The sequence below is a fragment of the Parambassis ranga genome, chromosome 10 (genome assembly GCF_900634625.1).
Source record: "Parambassis ranga chromosome 10, fParRan2.1, whole genome shotgun sequence".
NCBI lineage: Eukaryota > Metazoa > Chordata > Actinopteri > Ambassidae > Parambassis > Parambassis ranga.
Window position 1 is genome coordinate 24,317,034 of NC_041031.1, and position 25,533 is coordinate 24,342,566.

Genomic DNA, 25,533 nt, shown 5'->3' on the forward strand with positions numbered 1-25,533 from the left:
AGTGCACCTGTGTGTGTGTGTGTGTGTGTACGTGTGTGTGTGTGTGTGTGTGTGCGTGTGTGCATGCTCTCTCTTTCAGCTGGATAAACTCTGAAGTGACTGATAATCAATGTTTTTCTCACTGCTTTAAACCAAATGGAATAATTGATTGTTGATGAGTCTGCTGATCAGTTGATCCTTTAAATTAATAGTTTTCATGACAGTTGGGGGTTGTTATTGATTGATTAGTGATTGCAGCTGTAAATCTGATCAGTTGTGTTTCTAAGTGTCCTTATGCAGCTGTTTGGTACCAAAGACTTGATGGATCCTGTGAACGAGGTCACCCGACAGCTGGACGGCTCCTCAGACTGACAACACATATCCATGATGTGGAGTGAAACAGACTGTGTGAATATAATGCTGTGTTCTTATTGTCTTGCTGTTGGTAGATTTGTTTGCAGACCAAAAATCTCCTGTGAACGACTGTCGGCTTCACATGTGCCTTAAACTGGTCTGACTGGTGGAGGGAACCAGTGTGTAAATGTGACAAATAGAAGTAAAGCAGTCTGTGTTTGTCTGAAATGTGTGTTTTACTGGCTAGGCTAAAGGCTAACAAGGTCCCCCCCTGTCCTCAGACTCCCTTCCAGTTATCTGCAGATCTATCAATGATCAATACCCTCAGAAAGATCAGTCAGACTTCAGAGAATTCACAGAGATCTTTAATTCTAAACGTCAAAAACTGAAAATTAAATTTTGCAGAAAAATACAATGTGAAGTTAAGACAACAAACATACTCTAACTGGTCTACAGCGCCCCCTGCTGGACCCTCCTGAACAGCTGCTGCCTTTGCTGGCTCGTCATGGTGTCGCAGCTCTGCAGGAGGTTGGCGATGATCAGAGTCTGCTGGACAGTGGAGGCCCGGGTCCACACCCGGCCGTTCATTCCCACCACCAGCTCACAGGGGAACAGCTGCTCCAGGTCGGCCCGGACCTCATTGTGGGGAGACAGCAACCTGGGGGGGGCAGACTGAAGTGAAGCTCATCCACATTTTAAACCACCACAGCGGCGAGCGTCTGTGTGTCCTTCACCTTCTGACCAGCCCCAGAGACACTGTGAACAGCAGGCCGCCTCCTCCGAACACTCCCATCCCATTGGCCCGGCCCGAGCTGTCCATGCACACCAGCTCCGGCTCCATGTCCTTATTGGCAATGATGAACTGAGCGAACACCAGGTCCCCCACCTGCACCGGAAGCATCCACACAGTGCTCCAACATTAACCGGAGCTCTGAAGAAGAGCTGCCACGCAAGCAGGTAAACTGTATCTACACAGCGCCACCCAGAGGCACATCCGAAAACCACAATCACTGTGTTCACTGTTCATCCCCGAGGGGAAATGAAATGAAAAAAAACACAGCACAGTAAGAACAAGCTCGTCTCACTGTCCTCCTCACTCCTCCTCCTGTCCTGACTGTCCCCCCCCCCCCCCCCACACCTCCTCCTGTCCTGACTGTCCCCCTCCACCTCCTCCTGTCCTCACTGCCCCCCCCCCCCCCACACCTCCTCCTGTCCTGACTGTCCCCCTCCACCTCCTCCTGTCCTCACTGCCCCCCCCCCACACCCCCTCCTGTCCTCACTGCCCCCCCCCCCCTCCACCTCCTCCTGTCCTCACTGTCTCCCCTCCTGTCCTCACTGCCCCTCCACCCCCTCCTGTCCTCACTGCCCCCCCCCCCACACCTCCTCCTGTCCTCACTGCCCCTCCACCCCCTCCTGTCCTCACTGCCCCTCCACCCCCTCCTGTCCTCACTGCCCCCCCCCCTCCACCTCCTCCTGTCCTCACTGTCCCCCTCCACCCCCTCCTGTCCTCACTGCCCCTCCACCCCCTCCTGTCCTCACTGCCCCTCCACCTCCTCCTGTCCTCACTGTCTCCCCTCCTGTCCTCACTGCCCCTCCACCCCCTCCTGTCCTCACTGCCCCCCCCCTCCACCTCCTCCTGTCCTCACTGTCCCCCTCCACCCCCTCCTGTCCTCACTGCCCCTCCACCCCCTCCTGTCCTCACTGCCCCCCCCCCTCCTCAGTTCCTTACCTGGACATTGGGTCTGTTCCTCTTCGTCGCCCCCTCAAACGCCAGGTAGGACAGGGACGCCTGCTCACTTCCTCCAACGTCCACTTTGAAGACGTCTCCAGACTTGGCAGTCACGATGCCGATCACCGTCTCTCCTTTGGCGGGGACGTACTGAGGACAGAGAGCCTGGCTTACAGCGGACCGTACACCTTCAGGTGTGTATCACGGAACCTGGCCGGATCCGTCCGGAACTCACCCTGCGCTGCTGGGAGTCGATCCAGAACACGTTGGGCTGCTTGTGCCGCAGGACGCCGCTCTTGCTCACCAGCAGCCGGTCTCCGCTCCGCCGCAGCCCCGGGCCGCACACCACCTTCTCCGGCTTCGCGGGCCCCGACAGAGAAATGGTGTCGTCGGCCTGGAAGGAGAACTCATCTCCCGGTACCAGCACCTCCCCGACTTTGTCCTTCAGACAGGAGAACATGCCGCCGGTCCCGCAGCGGCTCCTCCGCGTGCTGCTGCTGCTGTCTGCCGGAGCGATATAAGTGCGACACACAGGAAGGAACCTGCAGCGACCTCTGGCGGACCGGAGGACCAAAGGGTCGACTCGGATGAAGCTTTCAGTCAGGTCTCTTTCATTCAAAGGGTCGAAGCTTCTCCAGGAACTTTAACCCTGAAGGACGGAGATCAGTTCCCATATGAGGCCCTCACCACCACACACCTGGCGGTCCTGGAGCAGGTCTCACGCAGACCCTGTTCAGCCTGACATGAGCTTCAGGTGTGCTGTCTAAAGGGGCGGAACCAAGAGGGAGAGGTAAGACCTGTTTGAGTCACTTCTCCTCCTTCTGGCCATGATCTATCTATCTATCTATCTATCTATCTATCTATCTATCTATCTATATGGAGATATATATATATATATATATATATATATATATATATATATATATATATATAATATATGGAGATATATATATATATATCCATCATATATATGTATATGTCATGTAGATATATAGATATATATAAGATATAAGGTGCTAAGTAACATGAGTAAAGGTCTTTCTGAATCTTTTTCCTGAATGTGGGGATCTGGGCTGCATGGTGTTTGGTGGTTTGGGTTTGGGTCTCAGGGGGGGGGGGGGGCGCTCCTCTACATTGAATCGGGAACGCTGTGGGACACAGAGCAGTGTCAGGGGTGTGTGTGTGTAATGGACAGGCTGATGTTGGTATAAGGTATCGCCAGTCAGAGAAATGACGTCAGCTGTGCGGCGGCTGCAGTGTGTTCAGAGGGTTCTGACCGGATCCAGCAGGATGACCATGTTACTCCAGGTCTAGACTCAGGCGCTGGCTGCCTGTTGCCTTGTGTACAGCACCTTCTTGGACCTGAGGACATCTGGGACGGGCCTGCCGGTCCTCCCAGGAGTTAGAAGTACTGTACTTCTCTGTGTGTGTCTCTGTACTTTAACTCTTTGTGTGGAATGGATCATGTGACGCTCCACACATGGATCGTGATGTTTGTCCTGACGCCTCGGAGTTATGAGTGACGCTGAGGCAGCAGTCCAGAGGCCTCAGGTCCGGCTGTGCTGTGTTCACAGAGCTCTGGTCCTGTGTGTGTTCCTCCTCTGGCTCCTCTGGCTATGATAATAATAATAATAATAATAATAATAATAATAATGATAATAATGATGCCCCCTCTGCTTCTGTAGCTGCTGTCTGTTCCTGTGAGGCGCCCTGCTGTGAGTGCTGAGAGCAGCTTGTGTCCTCAGCTGGTCTACATTAGTATTTCACAGCTGATCCTGCAGCAGCATGCACACAGGAAATGTGCACACCACATTTAGCCACACACACGTCTCACTTTCAGCTTTATTTTACAAAAACACTGAACCTTCAGATTCTCTAAAGCCTGCAGCGCCCCCTGGCTGCACACTTCAAAAACCTGCAGACGGAATTCACAGAGTAAAAACTACATGATATTTTGTACAGTACACAGAAACAAGTAAAAAACAATAAAACATCTTCTTCTCAGAGGCCGTTCCCTGTGGGAGGTCAGACCCTCTGTTCTCGCTCGCCATTGGCTGGCTCAGTTCTGTTGAGTCATCATCCTGCTGGAGCGACTCCTGATCACCTTCTGGAACAGATCGTCTGAACAGACACACACAGTCAGCCTCAGCCCCGTGGACTCACACCCAGAACTACCTGCGACTTACCGTTCCTGAAGCTCCTCGCATCAGCCTGGAAGACAGAGAGGAGGGCAGTAAGACCCCGAAGAGGAGGGCAGTAAGACCCCGGAGAGGAGGGCAGTAAGACCCCGGAGAGGAGGGCAGTAAGACCCCGGAGAGGAGGGCAGTAAGACCCCGGAGAGGAGGGCAGTAAGACCCCAGAGAGGAGCAGCCATCATTCAGTCATCAGTGCTGTTCTCACCTGAAAGGAGGCGTCAGGTCTGAGAGGAGCCGCGGGTCCATCGGCCTGCTCCCTGTCCCCCTTAGGAGCTGCTCCCAGAGAGAGAGGCAACACATCAGGTACAGGCACACACACACAGAGACACACACAGAGACACACACAGAGAGAGAGAGAGGCAACAACACATCAGGTATATGCACACACACACACACACACACACAGAGAGACACACACTCACAGAGAGGCAGCAACACATCAGGTATATGCACAAAGACACACAGACACACACAGACACACACAGACTCTGGGTGAAGCTTCAGTGAGGGAGCCTGTGTTGAGGACTCACGCAGAGGTTTGATGATGTTGTTGACGGCGTAAACGACTCCATTCGTTGCCATCAGGTCGGCGTCGGCCACTGGAACCTTGTTGACGTAGACGGTGTAGTTCCGCTGCGGCACAGAGCGTGGGCGATCAATGACTCAGCATTTCAATAGTAAGTTTCAAAGAGGCCGTATTCACAAAGACTCTCACTGAGATCAGTCTCTCCGTCCTCAGAGTCGCTCTGAGAGCGTTCCTAAATCACCCTTAGATCAGAGTCCTTACTAAGGTTTTTAGGCTAAGAGCTGTCTGAGGGATTCTGGGAGTCTTTGTGAATACGCCCCTGATGTCTCCTTCTGACAGGAAGCCGCTGCAGTGGTGCAGCTTCTTCTTCTGTGGTGTTCAGCATGTAAGTAAAGTTTGTTACGTACCACGCCCAGCTCCAGCTTGTCCCCCTGCAGAGGTTTAAGTCTCGTGTGCGATCCGACTCCTCCGCTAACCAGCATGCCATCCGCCAGGTGGTACCTGAGCACAGCTGACAGCTCCTGGGGGTTACCTGCACAAACAGATCGGGCGCCCGCTGTAGTCTTTGTGTTGTGTTCAAGTAAAACATGTCGATCCCACGACAGTCGCCCTTCGTGAGTCTGGATCTTTGGGACACTCGGCCTGTAACCACATAGCCTGCTGTCCCGTTCGGCTGTCACCACCAGGGGGCACCTTCACAGCAGAACATAACTACAGCAAACCAGCTCCCCAAAGAGCAGCTGGACTGAATCCAGAGTGCGTGCTGCAGATGTACATAAACCAGGACCACTTTGTGACGTTCAGACCAACAGGGAGCAGGAACTCACCGAGGAAGTGATGACCACAGACTGCAGCTCAGCCTGAAGCTAGCTTGTCTGCTGCTTAACACACTTACGCATCAGTTTGTTGAGTTCGGCCTGTGGCAGGGTGCTGAAGGCGGCGTTGGTGGGAGCAAAGAATGTGAGCGCCCCCTGCTGGTTCAGCAGCTCTGTCATACCAGCTGTCTGAATGGCACCAACCAGCAGGCTGAAAGACACCAAAACAGCTGCTGAACAAAACATGCTAACTGTTAGCGCAACACTGCTGTGACTCTAAGGCTGTGTCCCCGCCTACTCACTGGACCGCCCCACGTAGTGCAGGGACTCATTAAGGCCATGAAGAGAAGTGTACTGATGGTCATTACAATATGCACCATCATCAGCTCAATATTAATGTGGGGGTTGATGTTATCACCACAGAGAAACGATGACAATGATGCCAGCACGCTCCACATATCGTGGCCTTACTACTGCAGAGCTAGCCGCCACTGTGACGCTAACGCTAACTTCTCCTGCAACCAACCACTGCTAAAATAACAGCATGTCTTTTTGCACTTGCACTATTAGCTAGGCTAAAAGGATTTCCCTATTTCCAGTCTTTATGCTAAGCTAGGCTAACGCAAGTACCAACGGAAAACTCATCAGAGCAGCCCCATGTTCAGAGTTGTCTTACCTGAAGCGGTCATCAGCCTTCAGGACGTCCATGACGGTTCCCATTGGCGGGGTGAGCACTTTGTCCACCGTGAACATGGAGCCGTAGCGTCCAGTCTTATCGTGAGCAGCTATGCAGGCGTTCTCGATGCAGAGGTTCTTAAAAGAGGAAGAAACACATGAGGTGATGCCAACGTGTCCGACCCACTTCTGATCCATCTTTGAGAGGAACACCAGACCGTTAGCTTTCTTCCTGTTTGTCATGTGATGTGCCTCTAACAGCCAATAGAAAAGGATGGAAGATAAACCTCTATCCAATCTAACAACAGCTACAATGATGAAGTTTGCTCTACGAACATTAGCGAACATGCTCTGACCACTCAGACCCTTAGACCTTCAGGCTGTGTCCCACCAGCATCTCTACTTCCTCAGGAAGCTGCAGCGAGCTGGACTTGTGAGCTCAGTCCTGAAGAGCTTCTATCACGGTGCGGTGGAGAGCGTCCTCAGCACCTGCTGCTGAGAGGACTGCCTGCAGAGGGTGGTAGAGGCCGCACAGAGGACCAAGAGGAGCCGGATCTTATCTTAGTATCTTGACTGCTCTTATTTCTTATACTGGGCTCTTCCTGTGGCCTAAAGCGGGAGCTACCTTCGTACCATAGCATGTAAATGTGTGTGGTTTGACAAGTTCCTGGAATCCTTGAATATATGTGAGTATCACTCTGAACCGCCACAGGAGGCATTCTTACATTTCTGTAGACAAACACTCTGAGTCTGAGGCCTCCGAGGGTCTCCAGCTCCTGGCCATGGTACAGAGACTTGGAGGACAGCTGCTGCTTCACAATGTGATTGGTCATCAGCTTTCTCATGCTGGGTGTCATTGTCACGTCTCCTGTAAGACATGTGGTCAAGCAGACACGGTAGATGCACACCTCGGGGGTTAAACGTCTGGTGTGTTTTTGCAGCGTTACCTTTGAAAGCTTCATCTAGAGGAGCCAGCATGGTCAGAGCCTCAGACCCGGTCAGGTGGGAGCTCAGCCCTGCCTCCACAAACAGCTTGGTTGCCACAGAAACAGACGAACCTTCAGCTAGCTCCAGGAGAGTTTTCGCTGCAAGAGGCAAGTTTACTATAACTGACGCTCTTACAACTCAGCAGCAGTACCTCCGACAGGGGCGCTGTGCAGGACTAGAGTACTGGTTTGAGGAGGGTGAGGGTCATACTGCAGCAGAGTGCAGCGTGAATACCTGAGTCCGGGATCAGCAGCTCGCTGATGTAGTGGATGACTCCATTGGTTCCCAGCTGGTCTTTCTTGGTGATGATGGCCTTACCATTCAGGGTCATCTGGTCTCCATCACACCCAACCTCCAGCATAGTACCCTGCAGAGTCTCCATCGGCGTACCTGACACGATGGACTCCGCACACTGCATGTTCTTCAGGATGTGGTAGTTCAGTAGGTCTGAGAAGGACAGAGGCGACTTCAGATCGGCTTACACAGAGACGGTCACTAACTGTTCTGCTTTGTAACACCACGCCTGCTTTGGTTCACCTCTCAGAGCCACAGGGTCTCCCAGGATCCTGTTCAGGGTCTCCTGAGGAATCTTCTCAAAGGCCTCATTGGTGGGAGCAAAGATGGTGTACTGACCCTCGTTTTCCAGGATGGCTGACAGTCCTGCAGCAGCGAAGGCCGTCTGAAGAAACACAGAGAGAAACACAGAAGTCAGAAGTCTCCAAGTGATTGATCCTTCACCCACTGACAGGTGTACTCACACGCAGTGTTTCCAGATCATCGTCAACATCGATGATTGATTGCATGTCGTTGGAGACAGCAGTGATGACGCGGTCGACCACATGCACAATGCCGTTTGTGGCGTGTTGATCAGGTTTGATTAGACGAGCGCAGTTGACCGTCACAATCTGAGGAGACACAGAGGCTCATCAATCACTCATCAATCAGCTTTCACATTGTTCTTAGTGTTTCGGTGTCAGCTCACGCCGTTGCTGTAGTGGTGGATGTGGACGTGGGAGTCCTGGTACATGGAGGGGAAGGAGGATCCGTGCTTCAGCTCCTCAGAGGTCAGGCGACGGTTTACCATGTGGTAATGAAGAGCATTCAGCAGCTCAATGTTCACATTGCTGACCAGAGCATCCAGGATCTCCTACAAGAGACAACCACAATACAAAGTGAGCGCCATCTTCACAAGCTTTACAAACACACGTGTGTCTGTGGGCATGCGGTGGGACCAACCGCTGGCAGGGCGGCCCAGGCCTCATTGCTTGGGGCGAAGAAGGTGAAGCTCCCTGGACCTTCGATCTCCTCCCTCAGTTTGGCTCGTTCAGAGTACATCTTAGTGGTGGTGGCTCCAACCACACCCAGCGTGTTGTAGATGTTCACCAGAGGCAGCGCTGCAAAGACACACACAGCATCATCACTACCAGAGACGCAAACAATAATAAATAAGGACAACAGACGGCTCGGCCTATTTTGAGTGTTTCAGAGGCCAGAGGTCAAAGGTCATACCTGCAGGGCAGCCCTTCTCTCCGGGAATCTTCTCATAGCCAGGACAGCACTCATAGGTGATCACCCTGCACAAAAAACACGGGGACACCACATGAGGACAACACACGAGGACACCACACAACGACAACCCACGAGGACACCACATGAGGACAACACACGAGGACACCACACGACGACAGCACATGAGGACATCACATGAGGACAACCCACGACGACATCACACGAGGACAACACATGACGACAACACACGAGGACACCACATAACAACACACGAGGACACCACATAACAACACACGAGGACACCACATAACAACACACAAGGACACCACACGACGACAACACACGAGGACACCACACGACGACAACACACGAGGACACCACACGAGGACAACACATGACGAGGACACCACACGAGGGCAACATGAGGACACCACGCGAGGACACCACGCGAGGACACCACGCGAGGACACTACGCGAGGACACCACATGACGATAACACATGACGATAACACATGACGATAACACACAAGGACAACACATGACGATAACACACAAGGACAACACATGAGGACACCTGGAGTGGTTTGACTTGTGAAGGAAAACCATGTTTCTCCATAAAACGCTCAGCTCCCAGGTCAGGAGCTCGTAAGTTGTCTGTAATATTTCTGCTGCAGGAGACACATAAATTCCTGTCTGTGTGTAACGGTTACGAGTTCAGAGAGGATGCAGAGCAGACCTGCAGTCTGTCCAGCTGTGTCCACTGTAAACAAAGACATCCCTGTATTCATACCTCATCTGTATTATTCATACACCCCCAGCTCTCCTGGAGGTCTGGATCTGAAACTGAACCAGGAACTGTCAGATACCATAGGGAACCCAGAGTCCAGCTTTCAGCATGTATAAGATGGATCTGGACTAGATCAGAGTATTTGTGCTGGTCCTGGAGTTGTGTCTATCCAAATCAAAGGGCTTATTTGTTCCGGTTTCACAGCAGAATAAGGATCAGTTGAGCCGACCCCTAGTGCTGCGTCCTGGAACTGCAGCCAGACTGTCTGGGGAGCAGCTGGGCATCTGATTTACAAGCATCCTCTGTGGGATGTGGTGGAGGTCTGTCTGCTGGAAGCTGCACAGTTTCTGGTCCCAGCCAACAGCACATGTGTGCTGTAATGAAGCGTGCAGGCCGAGCACAGCTTCATGACTTCCTGTTGAGATTTCCATAATAAATGTGGCTCCGCCGTCTAGGCTCATAAAGCTCATTTCCTCAGGGAGGAAAAAAATCTGCAGCCAACCCAGACGCCTGACGGGGGACCTGCATCCACCGCCAGGAAAAATACTAAAGCACCAGCCTCCACTGAGTGTGAGCACTTCTTGTTCACTGACGAGCAGAGCTGTGAGGGTCACTGAAGCAGGTTAACAGGAGTTAAACAGGAGACAATGACATGTGCAAAAAACAACAACAAGCCGGCTGCATGGAGGAGGAGTTATTGATACAAAATGATCATTAAAGGTCGGGCAGGAGGTCTCACTCTGATGCACTTTGTGTTAAATCAGTGTAACTTCTCTTTACAATCTGACAGCAACCGATTAGTTCACTTTAAAACGAAGAACATGAATCATCTGAAGCTATGAAACATAAAAACATCATCAGTCCTCCGGGTGGACCCTGTAGGAGTATTGGCTGGTTGTCTCTCTCTCTCTACGTGCATGATGGCCGAGGTCACAGACTGGTTGGAGGCGTGGCTTCAGGGTGAGCTCCGAGAGAAAGGGGCGTGTGTTTACTTTAAACCTGACTCTCACTGAGTTTTAAAATCTCCTCCCCGACCTTTAACTGTTAATAACAGCAACGTGAGCATCTGGTCCAAAATGTCCGACTACAGCTTTTGTTCTGTCAATTGACTGATGGTCGAGCCTCGCAGCCAGATCAGGACCACCAACCAAAGCTTTCACCACATTCCATCTGAGACCTGTCAGCTTCCATCAGAGGCGGCACGGTGGAGGACGAGGGCCGTGTTTCTGACCGAGGTCCAGCTGAAGCTCCTTTAATGAAATAAAATGCAGACAGAAGGAAAAACTCCCCGAGCTGCAGCAGCCTCCATGCAGTAAATGCAAACAGATGGAGATCAGCTACCGAGAGTGTGTGTGTGTGTGTGTGTGTGTGTGTGTGTTGGCACACAGACTGAACTGATTATCAAACCAGATGGAAACTCCACTCCCATTTGTTCTGCACATAAACAAAGATGGCTGCCGTGGATTTCTGAAAAAACAAACAGAGCAGGGTCGCAGTAATTCAGCCGGCGAGGTCGTGCAGCTCCAGGGGAACTTTCCAGAAACATTCGGCAAAGAAGAATCGTTGTCCTTCACTCTGTCAGAGGGATTTATCTGAGACGCCTTTCTGCTCCAGAGCCAGCGGCTCTGAGAACTCATGGGAGACGTTACAGTAGATTAGATGACATTCGCAGAGGAAGGGTGTAATGTGGCAGCTGGAGACAAAAGAAGAAAGGTATCAGTGAGGAAGGCAGACAGCCCAGAAGCAGCTCATCGGGTCTGCAGAGCGGCCCGCGGGTCCTGGAGGGCCCACTGTTGACCCAGTGCTCGTGTAGAAAGGAAGAAGGCCAGAAACGTCAGGTCTGCATCAGTCTGAAGGGTCATGTTGTAAAGGTAGCACCCTGCACTCAGAGCTTCAGCTCCTCCTTCAGTGTGAGAGCGGGGGGTTGGGTGACGGGTTGTCGTGAGTTACCAGGGAGGTTACGAGTCTTCCCTCTGCTGACCTCTGACCTCCTGATCCTCCTGCACAGAGCCCCATGGTTACACAGCCCAGAGACAAAGAGAGGACTGTGTGGCGGCTAACGTCCCACCCAGAGTGTGTGTGTGTCTGTGCCTGTGTGTGTGTCTGTGAGTGTGTTTCTGTGTGTGTCTCTCTGTGTGTGTCTGTGAGTGTGTGTGTGTGTCTGTGAGTGTGTGTGTGTGTCTGTGTGTGTGTGTGTGTGTGCCTGTGTGTGTGTGTGTGTCTGTGTGTGTCTGTGAGTGTGTGTGTGTCTGTGTGTGTGTGTGTGTCTGTGTGTGTCTGTGTGTGTGTGTGTGTGTGTGTGTCTGTGTGTGTCTCTGTGTGTGTGTGTGTCTGTGTGTCTCTGTGTGTGTGTCTCCGTGTGTGTCTGTGTGCCTGTGTGTCTCTGTGTGTGTGTCTCCGTGTGTGTCTGTGTGCCTGTGTGTGTGTGTCTCTGTGTGTGTGTCTGTGTGTGTCTCTGTGTGTGTGTCTCTGTGTGTGTGTCTCTGTGTGTGTGTGTGTCTCTGTGTGTGTGTGTGTCTGTGTGTGTCTCTGTGTGTGTCTGTGTGCCTGTGTGTGTGTGTCTCTGTGTGTGTGTCTCTGTGTGTGTGTGTGTCTCTGTGTGTGTCTCTGTGTGTGTCTGTGTGTGTCTCTGTGTGTGTGTGTGTGTCTCTGTGTGTGTCTCTGTGTGTGTCTCTGTGTGTGTGTGTGTCTCTGTGTGTGTGTGTTGGGTCAGTAGGGTCCTTCAACAGCTTCACTTCCTACAAACACAGTCTCACTTCCCTCTTCTTTCCTCTTCTTTCCAGTTCAGTCACTTGAAATGTGACTGAACTTCAAAGCTTTGTTCAATGTCCTCAACATCAAGTGAACACAGTCAGCTTTCAGCACGGACACACACACAGACACACACACACACACACATGAATAAATACAGGATGAAGAGAGGAACAGAAATGAAGAACTAATGACTCACTGGGATGTTCTAACACTCAAACTGCTGAAGCAGTTGTTTCCATGGTAACCAGTTCTGATATGTATAAACAGATACCTGCACAGACCAGAAACTCTGACTCTGTAGCAGCATGGACCAGCCGTGTTGGAGCACAGGCGAAACATGCAGGCTCTGCTCATGTGATCACATAATAACCATCCTCGTCCAGAACCACCCTCTAACCCAGATGACCTTCTGCTCCTCACAGACATACGAGCCAGGGAGGACCCGAAGCTTCAGCAGACACCGCCGCCTGTCCACTGAGAGACACACACAAAGGCCTCCAGGTCAGCACGTCATTCAGCAGGTTGGATGTCCTCTGCTGGATTCAGACCAGAGGGCAGCAGACAGATGAGTCCTGTGAGCATCTTCCTCTTCAGACTCTTTGCACTGACACTGTTTATCTTTCCTGTCAGGCTGTAGTTTTAGATCCGCAGACTGCTCCGTGAATAAAGTGCATTCTCCGAAATGAGTTCTGCGCACACAGAGCGAGCTGCTAGCACTTCGTCACATCGTTTCTTAAATCTTCAGACGCTCACGGCCCTGCAGGAGCAGGAATGGTCCTGTGTGTTTCCTCTGCTGCTCAGGAAAGTTTCAGGCGAGAATGAATTTTCTCGGGGCAGAAGTAAAAGCAGGCTGCAGCATTTCAGGTGATTATCACATTTACAAGAGCAGCAGTTTACCGTCTGAAACACACAGACTATTAATGAGGCTCTGGCAGCAGAGGCCAGCTGTGTCGCAGATCTCACGCTGCATGAGCTGAGCAGGATTAGAGCTGGGTCTGCCAGTACCTGTGAGGACCAAACACGGCCTAAGAGCTCAGGTATGACGGCATGTCTGACTGAGGATGTTCATCCAGTCCGGACAGGGACAGGCGCTGTTTGAGGGAGTTTGGATTTAGCTCAATGAGGGACCCTGTCCAGGTGTGTGTTTCACATTCTAGCACGAGAAGCTGTCATGCATCACTTAAATATGTCCAGATCAGAAGTTCACAGACAGGAAGGAGAGGCACTCATGAAATCCCGAAACAGCACCGCTGACAAATAAGAGCTTCATTAACCACAATCCCTCCCTGCTCGTCCGCTGCTCCTTATTAGGTCTGGAAGGATCGGCAGTTTACAGCAGCTAATGCTGGCTAATTTTAGACATTAGCTCGCTCGCAGACCTCAGACTAACTCACACACATCCAACCAAATTATAGATTTTAACTCAAATAACTGAGCTGCAGACCTCAGACTAACTCACATCCTTCAGATTAACTTAAATACTTCCGAATAACTTTCAGTCTTCAGACTCAAAGACTTCAGATTAACTCAGACTTCAGATTGACTTCAGATTAACTCTCACACTTCAGATTGACTCAAATACTTCAGATTAACTCTGACTTCAGATTAACTCTCAGACTTCAGATTGACTTCAGATTAACTCTCAGACTTCAGATTGACTCAAACTTCAGATTGACTTCAGATTAACTCTCAGACTTCAGATTGACTTCAGATTAACTCCCAGACTTCAGATTGACTCAAACTTCAGATTGACTTCAGATTAACTCTCAGACTTCAGATTGACTTCAGATTAACTCCCAGACTTCAGATTGACTCAAACTTCAGATTGACTTCAGATTAACTCTCAGACTTCAGATTGACTTCAGATTTACTCTCGGACTTCAGATTGACTCTCAGACTTCAGATTAACTCTCAGACTTCAGATTGACTTCAGATTGACTCTCAGACTTCAGATTGACTTCAGATTAACTCTCAGACTTCAGATTGACTTCAGATTAACTCTCAGACTTCAGATTGACTCTCAGACTTCAGATTGACTCTCAAACTTCAGATTGACTCAGATTTCTAACTCTCAGTCTTCAGATTAACTCAAAGACTTCAGATTGACTCTCAATCTTCAGATTAACTCTCAGACTTCAGATTGACTTCAGATTAACTCTCAGACTTCAGATTAACTCTCAGTCTTCAGATTAACTCTCAGTCTTCAGATTAACTCTCAGACTTCAGATTAACTCTCAGACTTCTAACTCTCAGACTTCAGATTAACTCTCAGACCTCTAACTCTCAGACTTCAATTTAACTCTCATACTTCAGATTAACTCTCAGACTTCAGATTAACTCTCAGACTTCAGTTTAACTCTCAGACTTCAGATTAACTCTCAGACTTCAGATTAACTCTCAGACCTTTAACTCTCAGACTTCAGATTAACTCTCAGACCTCAGATTAACTCTCAGACTTCAGATTGACTTCAGATTAACTCTCAGACTTCAGATTGACTTCAGATTGACTCTCAGACTTCAGATTGACTCTCAGACTTCTAACTCTCAGTCTTCAGATTAACTCAAAGACTTCCGATTGACTCTCAATCTTCAGATTAACTCTCAGTCTTCAGATTAACTCAAAGACTTCAGATTAACTCTCAGACTTCAGATTAACTCTCAGACTTCTAACTCTCAGACTTCAGATTAACTCTCAGACCTCTAACTCTCAGACTTCAATTTAACTCTCAGTCTTCAGATTAACTCTCAGACTTCAGATTAACTCTCAGACCTCTAACTCTCAGACTTCAGTTTAACTCTCAGTCTTCAGATTAACTCTCAGACTTCAGATTAACTCTCAGACCTCTAACTCTCAGACTTCAGTTTAACTCTCAGACTTCAGATTAACTCTCAGACTTCTAACTCTCAGACTTCAGTTTAAGGTCTCTTATGAAGTAGCTGTGCGTGTCCTGTAAGTGGACCCTTGCAGCAGAGTTGTGGTAAACTGAACCTGATGTTTCTGCCAGGCTGAGGACTTTTCTCCTTCTGGGGTTACATAAGAGGTGAGAACACCTCCAGAGACGGACATTCCTCCGTCCTCTGAACACAAACTCCCTCTATACCGCAGGACTGAAGTCAAACCATAGGACTTAAGTAGAAAGCCAGAAACAAAAACCTCTTCAGAAACTCTGGGAGTCCCCGCAGCAGACTGAAGTCTATCCGACAGGGACCGTTCTCCTCAAGGATGTTCTTCAATAGAAGCTTCTGTCAGCACATTTCTCACATTTTAATCATAGAAGGGTGGGACTCACGTGGGTTGGCCGCAGATCTTGCGGTGGTACCACTGTTTGCAGTTGGTGAAGTATTTCTTGTCGGTGCCTTTAAGCTGCTGCATGGCACAGACGTTTGGTCTGAAAGAGAAGCAGAGGAAGAAGTTGCCTGAGCATCACAGGTTATCAACACATGACCCGAGAGGCGTCACGCCTGTGTTACATTCAGCTTATAAGAGTCAAACATGCCGTCTCAGCACAACAGATGAAAGTGAGGTCTGTTAGTGATTCAGCAGCTGCTCGCATTAACCCTTCCTGTGCTGGTCAGTGTGAGCACATGAAGCCTGAGTATCACACAGGATGAGGTCTCTGAGCACACTGGACCGGTAAGATGGCCGACAGCTGTCCAGCAGAACTGTTTAAGAGGTTCTGTTTGTCAGTGAGCTCTGACTGATACACATGATCAGAAACAGGAAGCAGATGATTTCTCACTGATGAATCAGTACAGCAGCCATCTGCATGTGTCCGGGTCCGCTCAGAGGAACACTGTGTTCACAGTCTCACTGCAGGACCCCCTCAGACAGTATGGATCAGAGGGATCCCTGTCACCTGATCACTGAGGCTCGGTTCGCCAGGAAAACTCACCCCTGCTGCCGCCCCCTGATCCGGCTGTGTTGAAGGACCGCCTGGTACGGGGACCGGGCCACACAGAAGGTCAAAACCAGAGACAGACAAAAAACCAGCACGCACACCTTCATCTTCGCTTTTACTGTAACCGCGGCTGCTCGGTCTGCTCCTCTTCCTCTTCTTCTTCTGCAGCTTCACCTCTCTCTCTCTCCGCGCGCCGCGCTCCCTGTTGGATCGCTGGGAGTCCGATTTATAGACCAGAAGGGGAGGAGAGGGGAGGGAGAGGGGAGGAGAGGGGAGGGAGAGGAGAGGGGAGGAGAGGAGGAGGGGCGCCAAGAGACACTCGGATTACCGAAGCAACGCTCACGTTAAAGTCCCGACAATAAGTGCAGAGTTGGAATAAGTTCTGCTGCCTCGGTTCGAGGCTCGGTTCCACCGAATCTTTCAGGGCGCGTTAATATCGATCAGCTGATGCGGAGCTAATCTGTGATCAATCTGATGATTAATATCAGCCTCAATGCTGTGAAGGTCCGCAGCACATGACTGATTTGAACCAGTGTGAGAGAACATGCGGTCCCATAGGGGGCGCTCTGCAGACAGCCTGGAGTGAATGGGGTCCTAAGGAGTTACAAAAACGCAAAGTTCATCGATTAGATTAATTAGGATAATAATCAGTCATTCTGAAACTGTTCGTCATGTATTGATGGTCAGGTCACTGCTGCTGTGGACTGTGGCAGCTTCCCCACAGCAGGCTGTCAGCAGGCTGTCAGCAGCTGCTTCATGCTGCCTCAGTCAGAAGGAGGTCGGTTCTGCTGAAGCAGTCCTTAAATAAGTAACCTCTGAAATGTTACTATGTGTTCTGTTCAGAGATGGAAGCTTGATGTGTGCTGCTGAAGGTTCTGATCGCGGGTGTGTTCTGTGTGGCTCGCTGAACTGCTGCATCCAGCTGCTCTTCTTGTTGTCAGATGTCTGTAGTAAGTTCATTAAACAAGGCCGAGGAGAGTTCACACTACACACCCACCAGGAGCCACTTCCAGCATGTATATCCTCCATATACATGAGGACTCATGCTGTTCAGGACCTCCACCTCGCTGTACTTCAGGACCTCCACCTCGCTGTACTTCAGGACCAAGCTGTAAAAAGCTCGGACTGCCAGGTGTATGTTTTTATCAGCTTTCAAAGATGTTGCGTTCACATGCGTCTGATAGAATCTGTTCTCTGTAGATGAAGAGCAGCTGTGGAGCTAAAACAAACAGAGGCTTTGTTGTGACGTTTAACACCCTGACTTCAAATCACTGAACAGGCTAAACCTCCATCACCAACAGCAGCAGCAGCACACCCAGACACACCGCCTGTGCTGGCAGGCGACACAGAGACACAAAGCTGAGCAGCTGTTGAACGTCATCGTCTCTATAAACACTCAGTGACAGCAGGCGGTGCCACAACAGACCGCTAGAAGATCCAGCATGCACTCATGGAAGGTCCTGAGTCTGCTCAGCCACAGCGTCAGTGGCTTCAGGGGCACATGGTTGTTCCCTGTAGGCGGGCAGCAGCTGTGTGGTACAGCAGACATGAAGGGGTGTGTGTGTCTGTGTGTGTGTGTCTGTCTGTGTGTGTGTGTGTGTGTGTGTGTGTGTGTGTGTGTGTGTGTGTGTGTGTGTGTGTGTGTCTGTGTGTGTTGTGCAGGCAGCTAGCGGCTGTGTGTGACCTCTTTGTCTGAGCTGGGTTTTCTCCTCTGACCTGCTGAGACCTTTTCCGCCTGTAAAACATTTAAAAGCTGGAAAGTATTCCTCTGTGCTCTGTGCCAGCTGAGAGCAGTCAGCAAACAGTCAGTGAACAGTCAGCAGTCAGTGAACAGTCAGTGAACAGTCAGCAGTCAGTGAACAGTCAGCAGTCAGTGAACAGTCAGTGAACAGTCAACAGTCAGTGAACAGTCAGTGAACAGTCAGTGAACAGTCAATAGTCAGTGAACAGTCGGTGAACAGTCGGTGAACAGTCAACAGTCAGTGAACAGTCAGCAGTCAGTGAACAGTCAGTGAACAGTCAGCAAACAGTCAGTGAACAGTCAGCAAACAGTCAGTGAACAGTCAGTGAACAGTCGGTGAACAGTCAGTGAACCGTCAGCAGTCAGTGAACAGTCAGTGAACAGTCAGTGAACAGTCAACAGTCAGTGAACAGTCAGTGAACAGTCAGCAGTCAGTGAACAGTCAGTGAACAGTCAGTGAACAGTGAACAGTCAGTGAACAGTCAGTGAACAGTCAACAGTCAGTGAACAGTCGGTGAACAGTCAGTGAACAGTCGGTGAACAGTCAGTGAACCGTCAGCAGTCAGTGAACAGTCAGTGAACAGTCAACAGTCAGTGAACAGTCAGTGAACAGTCAGCAGTCAGTGAACAGTCAGTGAACAGTCAACAGTCAGTGAACAGTCAGTGAACAGTCAACAGTCAGTGAACAGTCAGTGAACAGTCAGCAGTCAGTGAACAGTCAGTGAACAGTCAGTAAACAGTCAGTGAACAGTCAGTGAACAGTCAGCAGTCAGTGAACAGTCAGTGAACAGTCAACAGTCAGTGAACAGTCAACAGTCAGTGAACAGTCAGTGAACAGTCAGTGAACAGTCAACAGTCAGTAAGATAAGATAAAACTTTATTAATCCTGAAGGAAATTCTTGTCAACAGTCAACAGTCAGTAAACAATCCAGGAAGCTGTCAGCAGTTTATGAACCAAGAGATGGAAGTGTCGAAGCTCCACCTGCAGGCAGAGCTCCACCTGCAGACAGAGCTCCACACCCACAGACAGAGCTCCACCTGCAGACAGATAGACAGAGCTCCACCTGCAGACAGAGCTCCACCCGCAGACAGAGCTTCACCTGCAGACAGAGCTCCACCCGCAGACAGATAGACAGAGCTCCACCTGCAGACAGAGCTCCACCTGCAGACAGATAGACAGAGCTCCACCTGCAGACAGATAGACAGAGCTCCACCTGCAGACAGATAGACAGAGCTCCACCTGCAGGCAGGCAGACAGATAGACAGAGCTCCACCTGCAGACAGATAGACAGAGCTCCACCTACAGACAGAGCTTCACCCGCAGTCAGAGCTCCACCTGCAGACAGATAGACAGAGCTCCACCTGCAGACAGAGCTCCACCTGCAGACAGATAGACAAAGCTCCACCTGCAGACACGGCTCCACCTGCAGACAGATAGACAGAGCTCCACCTGCAGACAGAGCTCCACCTGCAGACACAGCTCTACCTGCAGACAGAGCTCCACCTGCAGACAGATAGACAAAGCTCCACCTGCAGACAGATAGACAGAGCTCCACCTGCAGACAGATAGACACAGCTCCACCTGCAGACAGATAGACACAGCTCCACCTGCAGACAGAGCTCCACCTGCAGATAAGGCTCCACCCGCAGACACAGCTGTGTCTGTACGGAGAATGAAGCATCAGTTTGTTTCCCTGTTACTCCACCACTCCAGCAGACACTGCCTAAAAGTGCTGATGTAGCCGTGGTGTTGTAGAAGGATCTGGTGGAGGATCACGTTCTCTCTTATCCTCCAAAAAGTCTAAAAGCTTACCTAACAGTGACACCTGTGGCCATAAAGTGAACTGCAAGCAGAACTCAAGAGTGTGGATAAGGTGTACATATTCCTGTCAAGATGGCGCTTTTGTCCCATCATGCAAAGTGACATGTTGTCACATGACCTCAGGTGGTTGAGCACTTTATAAACAGCCTGTGTTCTGTGTGTGGTGTGTGTTGATCCTCCTCTTTGTGTGTCGGATTCATTGCAGACTGAGTTACATGATGGAAATTAAAGGCTGCTGACACCTGATCTGTCTGCTCCACCCACTGCTCCACCTGAGCAACAGGTATCAGATTCTGATGCCTTCAGGTGCTGTAGGAGATTAGACGGTCAGTTTCTGAAGACGTCTGCTGAAGGGCTGGTTTACTTCCTGTGTAACTGAATGAAATGAAGTGATGAATGCTCAGCCATTCACCTCATGCTTCAGCCCTGTTTAGAAGCTCTGGAAGTTCAGGAAACATTCATGTTTACAGGATCACCTGAAGGCAGCACACTTCACAGCCTGTCAGTCACCAAAGAGTGACTATAGAGAGATGAGTCACTCTGTTCCAGAATTTCCTGTAGCAGTGTGTGACAGTGAAGCTGTCTGTCCGCCGTCTGTCCAGTACGGGTGGAGAGGGCGATGGGGGTTATCCATGATGGATCACAGTTTGTTCAGTGTCCTCCTCTCCACCACTGTTTTGTCTGCAGCCAATGACAGAGCCAGCCTTCATGATCAGTTTGAGTGAGAGTGAGAGCTCTTCCTCTCTTCCTATCTTTGCATTCACAGTCAGCAGGGGGAGGCAGATAAAAGGAGCAACATCACCTGTTACTGCACAGACCTTGCTGCAGACCAGCCAGGAACCTTAAAGAATCCAGGACAGACCCCTCAGCTGCTCCACAGGACTTGACACAGACCTGTCAGGTATCACAGAACCTGGGACAGAGTCCTAGGCACAGACCTGTCAGGCACTCTAAGGACCAGGCGGTGTGGCTCTGGTGCGGCTGCTGATGTAAACGGGTCAATTCAGCGGCAAGCAGTTCGTGGCTGAGCGGAGATGCCGGTGCAGATCCCGGATGACTCGGACTTCTCCTCCTTCAAGGACCAGTGTCTGAGCACTGATGGATGGGCGAGCCGCTACAATAAGGGTGGGGTGACTGTGTGGTGCTGTGAGGAGGAGAGCAAGACGGTCCAGAAACTGAAGGTGAGACCAGGCCCAGGTACAGGTGGCTTCCCACTGAGCTCTGCAGGGTTTCCTGATGTTTAGAGCCTCAGCCAGGCAACATAAATATGGACATTTACTCAGAGGCTTCAAGTCTAGCACCTCTGCTGTTACTCTGGAAGGTTTGTTCACATCATTTAATACTTAACAGAAAATGTGTTGATGAATAGTGCACGTCCTTCAGACTCAGGTCCGACTGGTGACCTGTAGGTATACTCCACCTCAGGCTCCAGCCCCCCTGACCCTGTAGTTCAGGACAAAGCGGGTTCAGAAACTGGATGAATATCATGTCATCCACTTTATTTACAATCAAAGCTCAGCTGGATTTACTGGGATACACAGCTGAGACCTCCCGATCATGTTCCTGCTGGAAGATCCGTCTGGTGATGTGACCATTATATTTCATTTCAAATGGTGATGCTTATTCTCTTGATGTCAGTAACAGTTGTGATCCTCTTGTGATCATGGTCCTGATCTTGTTTCCTCCCACACCCCTCCATGGGTCATTGTGGGTAATGAGACAGGATAAATATGTGGGATTAGAAAGGGGAAATGTAAAGAGAGCTGCTGCATTCACAGCACAGCAGGAACAAGGAGGAACTGAACAAACAGCAGGGCCGCAGGTCACATGACCTCCCGCTGATGACAGTCAGACGGCGTCTCTGTGGAACTGTGAGTCAACACTGAGAATAAACATTTATTCAGAGCCTGCTCAGCCTGTTTCACACCTGTGAAGACGAAGGTCAATATTGAATTCATCCAGCCAGGTGCAGTGCATGCTGGGAAGCTGCAGTCCCAGGAGCTCCTCACAGAGCTAACGCCTGGACATCGCTGGATGTAAATGACAGTGGAAACTAAAGGAAGTTAAGACAGAGGAAGTGTTTGAACACACTCTGATGATGAAGATGATGATGTCTCCTGTTTGAATAATTCAGAATGTCCTACTGGAGCAGTGAGACGCTTCTTCTAACTCATGAATAATTCAAGCGGGGGAGCTGATGATGTGTCTGATGAAGACAGAAATGTTTCAGAGTTTACCTGCTCATTTATCACATGAAGACGCAGGTCCAGCCTTACATTTGTCGGCCCGAGGATTAGGATTAATCTAAGCTGAAACACAGTTCAACCCTCAAGCAGCACAGAGATCATCTGAGCCTGAACAGGGATGTGTTATTGCATTCTCCTTATGCTAGAAGACTTCCATTTAGTGACTTTAACTTGTATATGTGTTTTTGTAATAACTTCACAAGTGGAAAAAAGTCTGTTGTGTCCTGATGTTTGGACGAATCCTCTGGAAGGACGGAGACAGACTGCCGCTGAGTGACGGACATACAAATAGGCTTTATGAATGATTCACACTGCAGCCGCTGATTGAGTTACACGGACTGTTTTACAGCACAATATCTGATGACTGCTGCTCAGCCGAGCCTGACGCTGTAAGATTACAGCAGTGGAAAAAAGTGACGTCCTACAGTAAGCAGCTGGATCACATGACCGTCCCCAAACTCCACCCCACAGAGGAAAGTGAGAAAGCTCAAGCTGAGGAAGGTTCTTCTGCTAAAAGAGTCAGAAACCGAATCAAATAATCCTCAGAACGAGCAGTTAGGAGTGTAACAGTGAAGTATTGAAGTTGTAAATTCAGTTGAATTAAAATAGGGATTAAGTTGTATCACAGCATCTTTTACAGTCAGAACTGACGCTTTACAGAAAGCCAGAACCTGACCCCCAGGAAACCCTGAGCAGGAGCCGGTGCTTAAAGATGCACAGGAACTGTCCGAGGACGTGAAGCGGTTCCTGTGGAGCTGCAGTCATCACGTTTCATGAGGCTGGGGATGACACTGACACACTTTTCCAAATAAGACTGTAGTTGCTCCCAAAGACGGGTCAGAAGTCAGAAGCAGGTTCTGTGTGCGGGCGGACTAGAAGGCCGATCGCTGAAACCTCAGAACACCTGATAAGATCTGAGCAGAGAAAGTGAAGCTCTGCTGGCCTGGTTACTGAGCACAAAACTGGCCTCTAGTGGTCAGGTAGGGGATTACAGCATTCACAGACCCAGCTTTGTGCAGATAAATGTTTGTTTAGAGGACAATATGGATGACTGATCAATAATCAGCGAGCATGGCTGAGAGCTGGCCAGTTCTCTGACACCTCCTCTTGTTTGTGTCTCTCAGATGAGGATAGTGTGCAAAGATGTGACAGCGGAGACACTGTATGACGTCCTGCATGACACCAGCTACCGCAAGAAGTGGGACACCAACATGATCGACACGTATGACATTGGCAGACTGACAGTCAACGCAGACGTTGGATATTATTCCTGTCAGTGTCCATCAACACCTCAGGATACAGCTGAAACCCAGTCTGATGAAATACACAGTCGATTAAAGCTATTGAACTGAAATGAGTGTGTGTGTGTGTGTGTGTGTGTGTGTGTGTGTGTGTGTGTGTGTGTGTTGCAGGGAGATGCCCGACCCCCCTGAAGAACAGGGATTTTGTGACGATGAGGTCGTGGCTTCCACTGGGCAATGACTACCTGATCATCAACTACTCCGTCAAACACCCGGTCAGCAGTGCTGCAGGGCTGAAACACAACGTCAACAAATCGTCCAAGGCAACACTGAAATGTAGAACATCACACTGAACACTGCTTCCTGTCTCCATAGCAACATCCTCCAAAGAAGGACTATGTCCGAGCTGTGTCTCTGCTGACCGGGTACCTGATCCAATCCAACGGAGCCAGCAGCTCCACCCTCTACTACCTGACACAGGTGGACCCCAGAGGTGAGATGAGACAGTCCTCACACAGATATTTCAAACAATGTCTCCTCACATGACAAGACGTTCAGTCCTCTGTTGTCCTCTGTGTCTGCAGGGTCTTTACCAAAGTGGGTGGTGAACAGAGTCTCTCAGTTTGTGGCTCCCAAGGTAAAATCTTTTCCTCTATTAGAGTCACTTAGAGTCCACCATCTCTCCCTGTGTTGTCTCACTGTGTCTGTCCTCTCAGGCCATGAGGAAGATCTACAAGGCGTCTCTGAAGTACCCGGACTGGAAGAGGAAACACAACCCGACCCTGAAGCCCTGGATGTTTCCGGAGCAGAACACGCTGCCGTGCATCAGCGTGTCAGAGCTGACAGTGCAGCGCGCCGACTCTCTGGAGAACATTGACGAGAGTGCCGTAAGCGAGGAGAAGACAAACCACAGTGAGGACGAGGAGGCCTGAAGCTGCAGCAGGAGCATCCGTCCCTCTGCTTCGCTGTGTGGTGGTGTGAAGACAGAGTGATGATGGAAACGCATCAGGCTGACAGCATGGAACTGTTCCTGACGGCGGCCTTGTTCACCACAGAGTTCCCAGACCTCCGCTGAAAATTCTCTCTTCTCCCTGGACAAACACGGCGGCCGCCATCAGCAGCTCACAGAGTTTTCCAGATGTTCTGATGAAGCCTCTGTTCAGGTTAAATGTTAGAGGAGCTGCAAAGCGTTCATAAAGCTTCTGTTTGTAACATTCTGAATAACCTAATGTGTGTTAATGTTTAGATCATACATGAATAAAGGACTGTGAACTAGGTCATCAATACACACAGCTGTGGAAACGTGTGAGTCCTTCTTTGTGTGTTTGTCACACTTAAATGTTTCAGATCATCAAACAAATGTAAACAAGCAGTTCCTGCATGGAGGTGTATCCAGGCCTGCATGGCCCCCTAACCCTGGTAACAGGTCGGGGCCCTCTTACAGCGACTGTATTCTGATAACTGGAGGTGAGTCTGTTCCAGCGCTGGGAAGGACTGGGCCCGCTCATCTTCACAGAGCTGTTTGTAGTTCAGCCACACTGGAGGGTTTCCAGCATGAACCGCCTTTTTAAGGATTCAGGTCGGACTTTGACCGGCCCACTCCAAAGTCATTTCAGAGGTGGACCTGCAAGTGTGTTCAGCTTCAGAACCTTTTCTGAAGGTTTTGTCTCGTCAGTTCTCTGAAGCCTTCAAGATGATTTCTGGCAAAACCAATCCCAGTCTTCATGGTCCGTCTGCTCAGCAGTGGAGCTGGTCTTGGAGCTCTGCCGTGCAGGCCATTGTTGCCCAGTCTCTTTCTTATGGTGGAGTCATGAACACTGGTCTTACTGAGGCGAGTGGGGCCTGCAGGGTCTTTGGTGACCTCTTGGGTGAGTCGTCGCTGCACTCTTGGGGTCATTTTGGTCGGCCGGCCGGGGAGGTTCACCACTGTTCCATGTTTTCTCCATTTGGGGATAAGTTACTGCGGTTCGCCGGAGTCCCGAAGCTTTACAAATGGCTCACCAAGTGTTCTCTGATAAACAAAATCAGATTGGAACCCAAATCCATAAGTTGGTGTCTGATGATGTACATGAATCATGTCCCTTCAGCATCCAGTGTTTGCTCCGTTTCACTTTCTGGATCAATAAGACAGCCTGATCAATAATTCTTGTCCTGTCCTAGACCAAAAAGGCTCTGACACGGGACTGTGGATCTGCTGACTCTCTGTGTGATGCTGCAGCTCCGCCCTGTGGACAGATGAGCTCATTACATCCTCCATCTGTAGGATTTCCATTG

General features: G+C 50.1%; 3 protein-coding genes across 7 annotated transcripts; 1 reads left to right on the forward strand and 2 right to left on the reverse strand.

Annotated features, from left to right (window-relative positions):
* Nucleotides 1–676: 676 nt before the first annotated feature.
* exosc3 (exosome component 3) lies at nt 677–3,360 on the reverse strand. Its single transcript, XM_028416993.1, has 6 exons — nt 3,340–3,360; nt 2,806–2,825; nt 2,298–2,703; nt 2,063–2,212; nt 1,068–1,219; nt 677–991 (listed from the first exon to the last, which is right to left on the reverse strand). The coding sequence occupies exons 1-6, from the start codon at nt 3,358–3,360 to the stop codon at nt 784–786; spliced, it is 957 nt and encodes a 318-aa protein (XP_028272794.1). The 3' UTR covers nt 677–783.
* On the forward strand, nt 2,824–24,432 carry stard15 (StAR-related lipid transfer (START) domain containing 15). 4 transcript variants are annotated; one of them, XM_028415855.1, is made up of 7 exons: nt 2,824–2,852; nt 12,733–12,884; nt 23,143–23,290; nt 23,431–23,534; nt 23,635–23,752; nt 23,844–23,896; nt 23,976–24,432. In XM_028415855.1, the coding sequence occupies exons 2-7, from the start codon at nt 12,837–12,839 to the stop codon at nt 24,189–24,191; spliced, it is 687 nt and encodes a 228-aa protein (XP_028271656.1). In that variant the 5' UTR covers nt 2,824–2,852; nt 12,733–12,836; the 3' UTR covers nt 24,192–24,432. The 4 variants fall into 4 exon arrangements, with proteins under 4 accessions (XP_028271656.1, XP_028271655.1, XP_028271654.1 ...); XM_028415854.1 differs by lacking the exon at nt 2,824–2,852 and adding an exon at nt 4,311–4,560; XM_028415853.1 differs by lacking the exons at nt 2,824–2,852; nt 12,733–12,884 and adding an exon at nt 20,608–20,953.
* tgfbi (transforming growth factor, beta-induced) lies at nt 3,891–16,447 on the reverse strand. Of its 2 annotated transcripts, none has more exons than XM_028415851.1 (17): nt 16,204–16,447; nt 15,601–15,699; nt 8,770–8,834; nt 8,497–8,654; nt 8,243–8,407; nt 8,019–8,165; nt 7,798–7,939; nt 7,495–7,707; nt 7,221–7,358; nt 6,999–7,141; nt 6,275–6,411; nt 5,679–5,809; nt 5,191–5,315; nt 4,788–4,890; nt 4,463–4,530; nt 4,249–4,273; nt 3,891–4,183 (listed from the first exon to the last, which is right to left on the reverse strand). In XM_028415851.1, exons 1-17 carry the CDS (start codon nt 16,314–16,316, stop codon nt 4,122–4,124), a joined length of 2,034 nt encoding a protein of 677 aa, XP_028271652.1. In that variant the 5' UTR covers nt 16,317–16,447; the 3' UTR covers nt 3,891–4,121. The 2 variants fall into 2 exon arrangements, with proteins under 2 accessions (XP_028271652.1, XP_028271653.1); XM_028415852.1 differs by having other exon boundaries at nt 16,311–16,430.
* Nucleotides 24,433–25,533: the final 1,101 nt, after the last annotated feature.